At 41.4% G+C, this 15,240-nt stretch overlaps 2 protein-coding genes across 3 annotated transcripts; both read right to left on the reverse strand.

The window, feature by feature from the left end:
- Positions 1-449: 449 nt before the first annotated feature.
- On the reverse strand, positions 450-5,137 carry LOC110491297 (leucine-rich repeat, immunoglobulin-like domain and transmembrane domain-containing protein 2). 2 transcript variants are annotated; one of them, XR_005036427.1, is made up of 4 exons: positions 4,748-5,137; positions 3,696-4,483; positions 2,066-2,993; positions 450-2,016 (listed from the first exon to the last, which is right to left on the reverse strand). XR_005036427.1 is itself a non-coding variant. In XM_021564650.2 (3 exons), exons 1-3 carry the CDS (start codon positions 4,858-4,860, stop codon positions 2,146-2,148), a joined length of 1,749 nt encoding a protein of 582 aa, XP_021420325.2. In that variant the 5' UTR covers positions 4,861-5,137; the 3' UTR covers positions 450-2,145. The 2 variants fall into 2 exon arrangements, 1 of the variants encoding a protein (XP_021420325.2); XM_021564650.2 differs by having other exon boundaries at positions 450-2,993.
- Positions 5,138-9,490: 4,353 nt separating this feature from the next.
- LOC110492811 (leucine-rich repeat, immunoglobulin-like domain and transmembrane domain-containing protein 1) lies at positions 9,491-14,602 on the reverse strand. The gene is made up of 4 exons (XM_036946072.1): positions 14,313-14,602; positions 13,268-13,731; positions 12,308-12,613; positions 9,491-11,139 (listed from the first exon to the last, which is right to left on the reverse strand). The coding sequence occupies exons 1-4, from the start codon at positions 14,435-14,437 to the stop codon at positions 10,055-10,057; spliced, it is 1,980 nt and encodes a 659-aa protein (XP_036801967.1). The 5' UTR covers positions 14,438-14,602; the 3' UTR covers positions 9,491-10,054.
- Between the last annotated feature and the right edge of the window lie 638 nt (positions 14,603-15,240).

A 15,240-nucleotide genomic window follows, 5' to 3' on the forward strand; every position in this document is an offset into this window, starting at 1 on the left:
AGAATATCTTTGACTCCACAATAGATGTGCTTTTATTCAAGACTATACATGTTTTGATCACATTGGCATGTGAAAGACAGATATTTTAGGCAATTGTTGAATACAAAAATACATTCAAGTAAATTAAGGACTAAATGATTTACCCCCTTAATGTGACAGACAATATATATTTTATATAGATAAAAAAAAAAAAAAACTAATATCAGAAATGATCATCTAATGCAGCTTTCAGTAAACTCAGAGAATATCTCATGTTGTCTATTCTCTCTGAGAGACATGGTTAGGATCTATGTGAGACCCAAATGGGACCCTATTCACATTGTAGTGCACTACTTTTTATCAGGGCCCATACGGAGTAGTGCACTACTTTTTACCAGGGCCCATACGGAGTAGTGCACTACTTTTTACCAGGGCCCATACGGAGTAGTGCACTACTTTTGTCCATGTCCCACCGGGAGTAGTGCACTACTTTTGACCAGAGCCCATAGGGGTAGTGTACTGTATAGGGAATAGGGTGGCATTTGGTACACAGGTGTGGTTAAGATTAAGATCTAGAGAGATACAAGATACAGATGATAAAAAAAACAATATATGATAATCTCTTTACCAGTGTATGAATAAACACGCACCAAAACAACGCTTCTACATAACACATCCTTTGGAGTTGTGGTGCTAAAATCAAAGTGTTAGTCTGTGAACATGCACTCCCTTCCTGTTGGCCCTATCCCTTGGATGTTTACAGATCTGCAGGAAGTCCCACAACTAAACCTCTTATACCTATCCTATCCTATCCTATCCTATAGGATAACCTATCCAGACAAGGGTTACGAAATGACAGTAACTTTCCTAAAATTCCCAGGTTTTCCAGAAATCCTGGTTGGGCAATTGCAGATGTCCTGCTTATTCCCTCCTGATTCCATGAATCTCCAACCAGGATTTCCTGATTCCATGAATCTCCAAACAGGATTTCCTGATTCCATGAATCTCCAAACAGAATTTCCTGATTCCATGAATCTCCAAACAGGATTTCCTGATTCCATGAATCTCCAACCAGGATTTCCTGATTCCATGAATCTCCAACCAGGATTTCCTGATTCCATGAATCTCCAACCAGGATTTCCTGATTCCATGAATCGCCAAACAGGATTTCTGGAAAACCTGAACATTTTGTGAACGTTACCAGAATTGTACAACCCTAATCCAGACCCTTCAGATTTGTAAACATCAAAAGCTTAAGGTCAATGGGATCTGGGTAGGGAGCAATTAGGATGGTGTTGTCTCAAGTGTCCATCTTCACCCCTAACTCTAATCCCAACAACCTTCACCCCCAAGTCTAATCCTCACCATCCCACCCCCACGATCCCAAAGTGAGTCAAAAACAGGAAAAGAGTAGCAAAGAAGCCTCATACATTACGTAGGTAGTAGTGCAAAGGCTGTATACAGTATGTATTCATGTATATTTAACTGAACCTAGGAGAGGTTCATCGAACCGTGAAGAAATGCAGTCCATTACATTCTGAAGACAAGAACATATGTGCAACTATATTGCATGTACAGAATTAACAGGTTTTTTTTTTGCCAGATGAGATGAATTCTCCATTTTTCTTTTAAAACAGAGATCAATCAAGATAAATAGATACAGTATATAAACTCATTAACAATATACTCTTTCTACAGACATGGAGAAAGGCGTTTCACTCTTAACATGACAACTTGAAGCTTAACAAATGTATTTCCTAACGCTTCACTTCACATAAGACTGTTCCCCACTATTACAGATAAGTGTTCCTCTAGACGTCTTGTACACGTTTTAAAACGTTAAACCTACAGCGAATATAGCTTTGTCTCCAGTGGTTGTCTCTAGTGGTTGTCTCTAGTGGTTGTCTCTAGTGGTTGTCTCTAGTGGTTGTCTCTAGTGGTTGTCTATAGTGGTTGTCTCTAGTGGTTGTCTCTAGTGGTTGTCTCTAGTGGTTGTCTCTAGTGGTTGTCTCTAGTGGATATTTTTAAACTTTAAACCTACAGCTAATATAGCATTGTCTCTAGTGGATATTTTTAAACTTTAAACCTACAGCTAATATAGCTTTGCTCCAGTGGTTGTCTCTAGTGGTTGTCTCTAGTGGATATTTTTTTACTTTAAACCTACAGCTAATATAGCTTTGCTCCAGTGGTTGTCTCTGGTAGATCTTGTGCTTTTCCCCTGTGGTTGTTTTTTTCGTCTGAGGACTTACTCCTCTTCTTCATCACCTCTTCAGAGTCTCCACAGAGTCCTTCATCGCTGGCGGCCTGGAGGCTGTCGAAGGTCCCCTGTCTCTCCCCATTGGTCCTCAGGGTCTTCTCCTGCCTCCTCCTCCTCTTACACTGCTCCGTACAGCGGTCCAGGCAGCTGAACTTACATCTGGTGTCGGTGGTGCAGGCGTACATCCCCACGGGCACCGCCAGCACCATGGCGCACACGATTACGATAATATGGATGAGCTTCTCCCGTTGTTCCAGCTGACTGATGTCACTTCCTGTTACAAACACGATGCACTGGCCGGCGCGGGGCATCTGGTTCTTCAGCGTTACACACACCTCGTATTTAGTAACCGGTAGGAGGTCGTTGACCGAATAGGTGTTGATGCCCGGGCCGATGTATGTCAACTCCTTTTTGTCAGAGTGGTATTTCCCCAAGTGGATGGTGAACCAGGTCTCTGCAGGGTTGTCCGTCGCAGCGTACCACTCCAGAGTGATGCCGTAGACCGTCTGCTTGGAGATGCGGATGTCAATGTAGACGTTCTCGTCGGCTGAGGCCAGGGGGAACGGGGGCAGAGACATGGCGGCACCGACGGAGGAGGAGGATGCGTTGAAAGACTTGATGTTGACCAGGACACTGACGGAGGAGTTGCCTATGAAGTTGTTGGCGAAGCAGGTGTAAGCGCCTCGGTCCGCCAGGTGAAGGGATGGGATGACCAGCTGAGATCTGATGGTCTCATCGTCCACACGGGTCTCTGAGACTGGAGAGAAAGGAGAATTATGTTACAACTTAATCAACAAGGGTGGATAAAAATCAACATATTGTACATGTATAATATGCAGTACTGTTTATGTTATTTGTTGCATTAGGCATTATTGTTGAGTTTGCCTACAAGAAAGGCAGTGTCATACACTGTTTAAAGCAATCTATAAACATCAATAGCCAACCAAACCCCGTTTCAATCTATAAACACCAATAGCCAACCAAACCCTGTTTCAATCTATAAACATCAATAGCCAACCTGTTTTAATATATAAACACAAATAGCCAACCTGTTTTAATCTATAAACACCAATAGCCAACCTGTTTTAATCTATAAACACCAATAGCCAACCTGTTTTAATATATAAACACTAATAGTCAACCAAACCCTGTTTCAATCTATAAACACTAATAGTCAACCTGTTTTAATCTATAAACACCAATAGTCAACAAAACCCTGTTTCAATATATAAACACCAATAGCCAACCAAACCCTGTTTCAATCTATAAACACCAATAGTCAAATGAATGTATGAAATAAACATGCTTTAGCCTACTTGGCTTAAATCCTGTCATCAGAGTGGTGTAGTTATGAGTGACTGACATGTGATATCAGTCACTGGTAAATACCCTACCGCAGCAAAGTCACAGCAATCTAATAGATGGTAGTTTAGAAGTTGCAATTAAATAAAACCTTTACCAGTAAATCCCCGTATAATCTTCAGGCTGTATGACCAGTGGATGGCGGGGTCAGGCCTGGCTTTGACTAAGCACCGGAGGGTTACCTTGTCCCCCAGTGACACCGTCATGTTGCTTTCTGAGGCCGAGGCCTCGGGCTTCATACATGTTTTCAAACCGACTTCGTGGAAGAACTTTCCCGCTCTGGAACTGGGGCCCGTGCACATCAGGTACGAGTTCATCAGAATTAGAGGCGGACTAACACTTTTGATAAACTCTACGAAACCTTTGAGGCGGCAGTCACACAGCCAAGGGTTGTCGTGCAGCGCTAAAACAACGTTGGCCTCTCCACTGCTGGGCTCTGTACCTCCTTTTCTCTCCTGAGCGTTGAGGAGAGGCCAGTTGAGGAAGACATCCCTGGATATGACAGTAAGCTGATTGAAGGATAAGTCTAAATAGGTCAGGCCTGGAAGTTGTCTCAGGGCAGATTCCGGGAGCACGTCTAGTCGGTTATGTTTCAGGTCCAAAATCTTCAGGTTCGGCGTATCCTGGAACGCTGTCCATGGGACTGAACGCAGCTTGTTCCCCTGTAGCCGTAGTTCGGTTAGATTCGTCAGCCCCTCCAGACTCTTGATGTTCATTAGGGTGATGTCGTTGAAATTCAACCACAGAGACACCAAGGCACTAACTTTAGAGAAGGAGCCGCGGGGTAATTCGGTCAGATGAGAATTCTCTATTCGAATTTTACTGAAATCATTTGGAACATTGTCTGGGATTCGTCCCATGGCTGTTTCCATGCAAAGTAGGGATCTAAAATGAAACAAAATTATGTTGGTTAGAGTTATAATTTAATGTTTAAATGAAATAAACAAAACTAGGTTATTTATGTTCTCTTAGAGTAAGTTATCTCTCCACATTGTGCATTGTTAAAACAAGTTCTGAAAAACACCATTGAGTTTAGCAATAGGCTAAAGTCGATCAGTCAATAGGTCTACTGCATAACGTACTGACACGGTAAAGAAACTCGGTACAAAACTAGTTAGCCTACAAAATAATTGACAACAAACAATTTACCTTCCCAAGTTGTCATTTGTGCAAGAGCAGCCGGGTAAACAAGATGTTGATCCAGGAGTAACTCGACAGAATAGCAACGCTATAGTTAAAACTGAATACAAGGTGGCGGCCATATTCCTTTAACAGAAACGCATGTGAAGCATTTGAGCAGGGCATCTCCACCGGGACGGACCGTATAGGTAAAGCTATTACTTTAATCTTCCTAGTGACGCAATTTCTTAAGACCCCAAAGGACATGATAAACACACCGGAGGTTTGTATTTTTAGCAATGAGCCTCATTGACTGACTGTCTATATGTGCCTCTACTAAACATATGTCCACTAATCCCTATGAATTAATGGGAAGGTTTTCAGGAATAATACAACTTGATATTGAATATGTACTGACAGTGACCTGGCCCCAAAAAATAAAAATAGAAATAGATTATCAGGGAGCATAATACGCAATCTATAGATTTGTCTTACTACAAACCAGCTGAGAAAATGGCACCATATACCCAACACCTATTATTTGTATACTGCGTGAAACCAAGGATCACAAAAAAAACAAAGAGCTCGCGGTGCCTTTTTAATTGAGGAACGTTGGAAGAGGTCTTCAGACATACATAGTCTGCAGATGTTAGTGTACAAAGTAAAGGACTTACTGGGGCGGCAGGGTAGCGCGTTGGACTAGTAACCGGAAGGTTGCGAGTTCAAACCCCCGAGCTGACAAGGTACAAATCTGTCGTTCTGCCCCTGAACAGGCAGTTAACCTGTTCCCAGGCCGTCATTGAAAATAAGAATTTGTTCTTAACTGACTTGCCTAGTTAAATAAAGATAAAATAAAGTGACCATGACACAAACAAACACTGGTCTAATGTACTTAATACTGGAAAGTACTACTTAAATCGTTTTTTGGGGTATTTGTACAGATGTTAGTGAACAAAGTAAAGGACTGCAGTGACCATGACAAGGAAACAAGTTGTACACCAAACAAACACTGGTCTAATGTACTTAAGTAAAAATACTGAAAAGTACTACTTAAGTTGTTTTTTGAGGTATTTGTACTCTATTATTTATATGTTTTGCCAGTGTTTACTTTTACTGCATTACATTCTTAAGGAAAATGATGTGCTTTTTACTGCATACATTTTCCCCGACACCCAAAAGTACTCATTACATTTTGAATGCTTAGCAGGACAGGAAAATTGTCTAATTCACACACTTATCAAGAGAGAATTTCTGGTCATCCCTACTGCCTCTGATCTGGCGGACTCACTAAACACAAACTTCGCATGTAAATGATGTCTGAGTGTTGGAGTGTGCCCCTGGCTATCTGCAAATAAAATGGCGCCATCTGGTTTGCTTAATATAAGGAATTTGAAATTATGAATACTTTTACTTGTACTTTTGCTTTTGATACTTAGGTATATTTAAAACCAAATACTTTTAGACTTTTACTCAAGTAGTATTTTACTAGGTCACTTTTACTTGAGTAAAAGGTATCTATACTTTTACTCAGGTATGACAATTGGGTATTTTTTCCAACACTGCACAGAAAACATATCACGTGGCACTATCCATGGTGCTGATCGCAACCAATTATGTATATAATACATTAGATGACTGACAGGGGGCGCTGTTTTGAAGCCACCGAGCTTAAACAGACGGATTTTGATGTGGATTTGTGTATTATGCTAATTAGATGTCCGTGCTAGACATCGACTCTAGGGGGTTAAAGTATAGTTTTTAAGAGAGTACCAATATCACTGTCCCCACTACAGCAAAAAAAGATTAAATGCATTTGCTCCCGAGTGGCGCAGAGGTCTAAGGCACTGCAGACGCCGTGGTTTGAAACCAGGCTGTATCACATCCGGCTGGGATTGGGAGTCCCATAGGGCGGGGCACAATTGGCTCAGCGTTGTCCTGGTTTGGCTGGGGTAGGCCGTCATTGTAAATAAGAATTTGTTTTTAACTGACTTGCCTAGTTAAATAAAGGTTAAATCCAAATATATATATAGATATATCAAAAATTGTCCTTGAAATATTTCATTTAAATACTGAAGAATTCTATTACAGTTTTTTTACAATCACTTTGGCACTAATTTCGGAACCTTGATGTCATTTTTCAAAACTCCAGACACAAAACTCACAATCAAGGATCAAAATGCAAATTTTTCAAAACTCTAACACTAACACTTTTTCCACGGTGTTGTACGTTAAGAGATGCCCTTCTGCACACCACTGTTTAAAACAGCTGTTATTTGAGCATGTGTGGCCTTTCTGTTAGCTTGAATGAGTCTGGACATTCTCTTCTGACCTCTCTCATTAACAAGGTGTTTTTGACCACAGAACTGCCGCTCACTGAATGTGTTTTGTTTATCGCACCATTCTCTGTAAACTCTAGAGACTGTAGTCTCTATCCCAGGAAGGCAGCTGTTTCTGAGATGCTGGAATCACCATGTGTGGCATCAACAATCATACCACAGTCAAAGTATCTTAGATTATGCATCTTGCCCGTTCTAATGTTAGGTCGAACAACAACTAAAGCTCTCTACTCTTGAGTTTCAGGCAGCCACATGATTCGCTGTTCTAATGTAACCTTCTTTGATGGGCTAAATAAGGTCTAGAGCTGATGGCATGACCTACAGTATGTCATTGTGTGGGATAATGTCAGGTTCCACCATGCTCAAATGGTGCAAGCATGGTTTCAGGCCCATCCACAATTTACTCTCCTTTCCTAAAACCAGATTGAGGAATTTTTCTCCACATGGAGGTGGAAGGTATATTGTAGGCGCTCTCATGAACAGGCCACCCTTCTCCAGGCCATGGATGATGCATGCAATGACATCACGGCAGATTAGTGTCAGGCCTGGATTCGCCCGAAGATTCTTCCCAAGATGTTTGGCTAATGAAAACATCCATTGTGATGTGGATGAGAACCTGTGGCCAAATCCACAAGACAGGGTTGATGGAAATATAGAAGTACAGTAATCAATCCTTTGTTTTTCTTTTTACAGTAAGCCAGGTGAGGAACACTGCAGTGATGTTTCACAGTAAGCCAGGTGAGGAACACTGCAGTGATGTTTCACAGTAAGCCAGGTGAGGAACACTGCAGTGATGTTTTACAGTAAGCCAGGTGAGGAACACTGCAGTGATGTTTTACAGTAAGCCAGGTGAGGAACACTGCAGTTGATGTTTTACAGTAAGCCAGGTGAGGAACACTGCAGTGATGTTTTACAGTAAGCCAGGTGAGGAACACTGCAGTTGATGTTTTACTGTAAGCCAGGTGAGGAACACTGCAGTGATGTTTTACAGTAAGCCAGGTGAGGAACACTGCAGTTGATGTTTTACAGTAAGCCAGGTGAGGAACACTGCAGTGATGTTTTACAGTAAGCCAGGTGAGGAACACTGCAGTGATGTTTTACAGTAAGCCAGGTGAGGAACACTGCAGTGATGTTTTACAGTAAGCCAGGTGAGGAACACTGCAGTTGATGTTTTACAGTAAGCCAGGTGAGGAACACTGCAGTGATGTTTTACAGTAAGCCAGGTGAGGAACACTGCAGTGATGTTTTACAGTAAGCCAGGTGAGGAACACTGCAGTGATGTTTTACAGTAAGCCAGGTGAGGAACACTGCAGTTGATGTTTTACTGTAGTTTTTTTCTTTTTTTGTAGCAAATTATTTTTGCTTTAATTCAAAGAAATCTATGAGTGATTTTATTGTATTTCATCAATAAATGTCATATTTTGTTCAATGATTCCACTGTGTCTGTAGTATTCTCTCCACTAGTCCTTTTACAGTGATGTATTTACGTGTAGTACCATAATGAAACATGTATCACATATTTTGTACTACAATATTTAATGATTGAACGAACAACTACACAGTGAAACTATCGGTATCTTGTGTGTGGGTGATCTAAATGAATGGTCCTATGGTATTTCATGATAAATTAGTTATTTGAACCAATGATTCTGCAAGTGCAAGGTTTCTTTAAAGATATGAATGCACAATGCAATGTTTTGAACATTGGACAGCCTGTGTTACAAGTGATGACCGTTTTGAGTTTTGTGTCTAGAGTTTTGAAAAATGACCACAAGGTTCTGAAATTAGTGCCAAAAGGATTGTAAAAAACGGTAATTCCTATGGATGGTTGAGCCTTCTGAAGAGTACCAATATGGCTGACCGGTGGCTTCAAAGCCTCTCATTGGCCAATATGGGAGTGGAGCTGGAATGGAGCGAGGAGTGGAGCTGGAATGGAGCGAGGACGCTCAATTTGACTGGAGCGTGGAGCGAGTTTCCCAAAGGCTGGAGCGCCGGCCTTCTCGCCCGCTCCAATTTCGCTCCAGTAGCGCACCAGGAACGCTCACGGTATGCCCGGACCAGCATGCATTTGTAGTCTACTTGTGTGCTGCTATAGCCCCTTGCTTTAGCCACTGTCAGGGAGTTTGCTAAATATTTAAAATGCCTAAAGAAAAAAAATATATATTGGGAGGAAAATGCTTTTCCGGAGCAGGTAAGGATTTAAGAGGACACAAACATTTATAAAAAAAAGTTTTAATTTTGTCATACATTTATACATACACATCAGATCATAGATACATATTACAAAATACATAGTATGTTAGCTTTGATTGGACAGTAAAGCTGGCACATTAACATATATGGTAAATACAAAAAAAAGTATAAAATATCACTAGAGATGAGTTCTGCTTCAACAATACTTTACAAATACTTTATTTTGTCAAATAACAACAATTCTGAGGTCAGATTAATTTCAGAACAACTCTGCCATTCCTCTTTCTCCTTGCAAAACTTCATTAAGAAGATGGGCTTAATGTATTCTAGTAGAATGGGCCATTTAGAGTTCCTTATTCCATTCTGAATCTGGGAATCTTCCACACAAGAGTTTCTGTAAAACCTGGGAATTTTGGAAAAGTTAAATACTGCCCTTAAAAGTGCATGACAAATACAAAATGTTTCTTTGCAGATCAGAAATCATTTATGACAAAAAAATATATAATATATATAAAATATATAAAAAAGTTTTTTATTACAGTTCACCAGGTCAAGGGTTGCCTGTATTCCCATAATCACACTTATGTCGACAGTTATTTATCTAACTCACATATTCACCACACGTTCTTTTTTTCCAAAGGAAAGAGTGTCAATGCAACTAGCCTTTTGTTTCTGTCCAGTCTCTGAGCAGTTTCACTCATGCTACTGTCAACTACTGGCTGAAATCATACAAAACCTTAGTAACAAATATTTAAGTTCTACTTGGAACTTAAGTTCTGCTCTAAAGGCTTGAGGCCATCAGTTGGTATCAACAAAAGTACTCGTTAGGCGGTCCCTCAGTCCTACAAATGGCCTCGGAGTCCACACTGCACCTAGCAGAGAGCAGTCTGTTGGACTCGTCTGGCTGTTGCCTGGCAAGGTACTCCCCCTCCATCCCCTTAGGGTTCTGTCCCGGGGATAGGGTCTCGAATGTCACATATGATTCTTGGATATCTTTGGATTTTCTCCCCAGTAGCTTTTTGCAGCGCTTCTTGAGCGCCCCGCAGCAGACGATCAGTGTCAGGGGGACAGCGATCACGCAGGCCACGGTGATCACCACCACGTTAATGAGCTTCTGGGTGCCGCTTGCGCTGGCTGCCTCGTCCGTCGAGAAGATTACACACTGCTCCTTTTTAGGGATCAGGCCTTTGACGCAGACGCAGGCGATGTACTTTGTCCTTGGCACAAGGCCCTCAATTGTGATCCGGTTCTTTCCCGCAGCAACGTTGATCCTCCGCATGTCCCTCTCGCCGAACACGGCGTACAGGACGCTGAACTCGGTGGTGTTCTTTGCCGCCGGGGCCCGCCAGTTCAGGGAGACGGTGTGATCGGTGTCCCCGATTATCTTCACCGAACGCACCACCCGTTTCTCCGGCGGTTCCGGCGCCTGTAAAGAAGAGGCGTCGGCTGCTAGATTGCTAAGGACCTCCTTCTCCACTTCCTGCATCGCCGTCTCCGTGATGGGAGGACCGGGCGTCTGTCCGTCAACCACGCTGTTGGAGATATCGTAGCTCTCGATATCATACTTTCCTGTAAAACCGCCCGGTCCTAGTGGTTCGATGATGGGCGTGACTGCCGTGGTGGTTGGTGGAGGTAGGTATTTTGCAACAAGTTTATCCTGGTAGGCAGCTTTCCCAAACCCACCGGTTTTCCGTCCCCTTTGTTTTTTAGTCTTGGAGCTGCCACCTTGTTCCTCATTTTTTAAGGAGTCTGTGATAACTAGGGAGATGATGGCATCTGCAGTCCCCAGGAAGTTGGTCGCTTTGCAGATGTATTTCCCAGAGTCCCTGTAAGAGACAGCACGAACACTCAGGATGGACCAAATGATTCCCTCCTTTGAAACTTCTTCCTGAACTATCAAAGAAATACGAAAGAAAAAGTGGTTAGATCAATTAGTGAAAAGAAATCAGGCCACCCATCTGTAATCTAGGAAATAAATCCATCCATCTGTAATCTAGGAAATAAATCTATCCATCTGTAATCTAAAAAATAAATCCATCCATCTGTAATCTAGGAAATAAATCCATCCATCTGTAATCTAGGAAACAAATCCATCCATCTGTAATCTAGGAAATAAATCCATCCATATGTAATCTAGGAAATAAATCCATCCATCTGTAATCTAGGAATTAAATCCATCCATCTGTAATCTAGGAAATAAATCCATCCATCTGTAATCTAGGAAATAAATCCATCCATCTGTAATCTACGAAATAAACCCATCCATCTGTAATCTACGAAATAAACCCATCCATCTGTAATCTAGGTAATAAATCCATCCATCTGTAATCTAGGAAATAAATCCATCCATCTGTAATCTAGGAAATAAATCCATCCATCTGTAATCTAGGAAATAAATCCATCCATCTAATCTAGGAAATAAATCCATCCATCTGTAATCTAGGAAATAAATCCATTCATCTGTAATCTAAGAAATAAATCCATCCATCTGTAATCTAAGAAATACATCCGTACATCTGTAATCTAGGTAATACATCCATCCATCTGTAATCTAGGAAATAAATACATCCATCTGTAATCTAGGAAATACATCCATCCATCTGTAATCTAGGAAATAAATCCATCCATCTGTAATCTAGGAAATAAATCCATCCATCTCTAATCTAAGAAATAAATCCATCCATCTGTAATCTAGGAAATAAATCCATCCATCTGTAATCCAGTCTATTTCAGCTTCTGACTGTACAGTGCCAAAAATAGATTTCCTAAGTACGTACCTTTTTTAGGCAATAGGCAGACATGTATTCCCTGGTCCCAGATCTGCTTGTGCTGTCTTGCCAACTACGCCAAACATGACCAGAAGAGTTTCCAAGACAGCACAAACAGATCTGGGACTAGGCTACAACCTGCCATGACTGGAGCAGGTTTAGCCAAACTAACTGTTTTGTGTTACCCTTTATCCCTTTTTTTAACGTATGTACTGTAGCTACTGCTTGTTCTTGGCTGTATATCTATTTGTTACACATTAAATGCATTCAATCAATAAATCAATGGAACTCACCAGTGCCGTTCATCTGTTTACCGTCTGCCCGGGTCCAGGACAGCTCTGGTACTGGGACTCCGATTGTCCCACAGCGCAGCAGGACGTTGTTCCCCAGGGAGCTCCTGACCCGGGCCACAGCCGTGTGGACACGGGGCTCCTGGCACTTCCGGAGCTCCGTCTCGCTGAATGACACTCCCGACAGGCTCTCTGGGTCCGCGCAGTGCAGCCTGGTGTCGATCAGAGTCACGGATGGCGACGGAGACTTCTGGAACTGGACCACGTCATAGAGCCGGCAGTCGCACAGCCACGGGTTGTCATGGAGACCTACGTCAATGAAGAAAATAAACATTTCACCAGAAAATACATTTTTGTTTTTGTTTATTAGACGCTCTTATGCAGAGCGACTTAAGAGTGAGTACATTCAACTAAAGTAGGTAAGGTAACAACAATGGTAGCTAAACAAAGGTAAAATAAAAACAACATCACTTTTAGCATGGCAATAGATAAGATAGATATGCTTTTTGGTCTTAACGTTTTTGCTCTGTCTGAACTATGACCATGTATTATGTGTTTACAATGGCAGTTTAGCAACAAAAAAAAAAGTAATTGAAAGTAGAAGTAATCATGCTAGTTTGAAGTGAGACTAGTGAATGTAGTCACAATTAACACTACAGTATGGCTACCTTTACTATAATTAGAGTAATCCTTACACTACTCCCAAATGCTGATGCTGTCTCCTCCAACTGTCCATGTAATGCTATGTAACACACCAAAGGTGCTCATGAAATGCATGTTGGGATAAAACCACCTTGACAAGCAATGTTGTAGATAGCATATTTTTAAAACCTTTTCCTGTGTATCAATTTCATGTCATTTAAGGCTTGCAAACCAAATGGGATTCCCTCTAGGTAAATAAAGATAGCTTTAATTGGAATTGATTGATTAATTAATTGCTTAATTGGTTGTTTAGATCCTTACCTAGAATATATTTGGAACTTTCCCCATCTCCTTGAGATGGTTTCACAGATAACCACGTAAAGAGAACCTCAGGAGGAACCGTGACTAGGCTGTTGCTAGATAAGTCCAGGTAGGTCAGGTTCTTGATATAGATGGCCGCCTCGGCCGGGATCGACGATATCTTATTATTATGCAAGTCCAGTAGCCTCAGGTCGGGCATATCAGTCAGAGATTCCCAGGGGAAAGAGGTGAGAGCGTTCCCTTCCAGTCTCAGCTCATCCAGACTTCTCAGGCCACGAAAGCTGTCTACATTCAAAGAGTTCAGAGAGTTGAAAGAAATGCAGAGCAATTCCAAACTGTTGAGGTAGTGAAAGGTTTCGCTGGAGATCCTTGTGATGGCAGTCTTCTCGATCCGCAGTTTCGAGGTGTCTGTAGGAAAGTTGGGTGGGATTAGAGTGATCTCTGGGTCATTGCAAAGGACACTCCTAGATCGATGGAAAGAAAGGTAAACACAGGTTAGTGAATGTCACTGTATAACCTATTATAACAGGGTTATGTAGATAATTCAACTGTATTACAAGGTTGACTCAATTAACCGTGTGTTCATGACATAGGATAGCTTGACAATTAATGCATACAAAAAAAATCACACTAAATATTTGATTTGCTCTGTTTTTAATCGTTGGTTTTTTCGCTTATTTTATTCCTCTGGGTCTAAACGTGGTGAATACACCAGGATCAATGAAGAGCGGTAGATAGCCGAGTGTGTTGGGCCAGTAACCAAAAGGTTGCTGGATCGAATCCCAAGGTTAAAAATCTGTCATTCTGTCCCAGAACAAGGCAATTATCCCACTGTCATTGTAAATAAGAATGTGTTCTTAACTGATTTGCCTAGTTAAAATGAAAGGGGATTAGAGCAGCGCAAATTAATCCTCAGACCTATATAAACAAATAAAGAGCTGATTTTACCTGCATATTCCGACCCAGTAGCACACAACAGAAAACAACATATAGAAGGTGTTGACATTAAGATTTTAATTATTTGTAATAATTGCATTGGTCTTACCTTGCTTTGGATCCGTCCGATAGTTTGTGAAAGAAACAGCTACATTGAAACGGACACGTGCTGCATACACACCGTCCGAGGCAAAGTAATGCCAAGCAGAAACACAGACTAAAACCTTGAACCATTTTCTCTCCGAAACTTCACTATCAAATATAGAAGATAGTTAGATCTTTTTTAAAAGTACTGTTTATTTTGTTCTTCCCGAGCCTGCGATGCATCATGTGTGTGTCCTGCTATCTCAGTATCCCATATTGGTCTGAACGTCGTTCCCGAAGCCTGAGATAAAAAAGAACGGAGGGATTAGTGGAAAGGAATTGGTTTATTTTCATTTACGCGAGTATTGCCTTCTGGCCTGGCAGTTGATTAACGAGCTGTGTAAGTTTGCTTATTTTTATATGCAGAGTAAAAACGCTTATCTATAGTTGGGGTTTATTATAGAGATGGGAGTGCACCATCAGTCTAAATGCAGAGTAAAACACTTCCCTATAGTTGGGGTTTATTATAGAGATGGGAGGGGACCATCAGTCTAAATGCAGAGTAAAAACACTTCCCTATAGTTGGGGTTTATTATAGAGATGGGAGGGGACCATCAGTCTAAATGCAGAGTAAAACACTTCCCTATAGTTGGGGTTTATTATAGAGATGGGAGGGGACCATCAGTCTAAATGCAGAGTAAAAACACTTCCCTATAGTTGGGGTTTATTATAGAGATGGGAGGGGACCATCAGTCTAAATGCAGAGTAAAACACTTCTCTATAGTTGGGGTTTATTATAGAGATGGGAGGGGACCATCAGTCTAAATGCAGAGTAAAACACTTCTCTATAGTTGGGGTTTATTATAGAGATGGGAGGGGACCATCAGTCTAAATGCAGAGTAAAACACTTCTCTATAGTTGGGGTTTATTATAGAGATGGGAGGGAACCATTA

Source organism: Oncorhynchus mykiss, chromosome 16 (genome assembly GCF_013265735.2).
Source record: "Oncorhynchus mykiss isolate Arlee chromosome 16, USDA_OmykA_1.1, whole genome shotgun sequence".
NCBI lineage: Eukaryota > Metazoa > Chordata > Actinopteri > Salmoniformes > Salmonidae > Oncorhynchus > Oncorhynchus mykiss.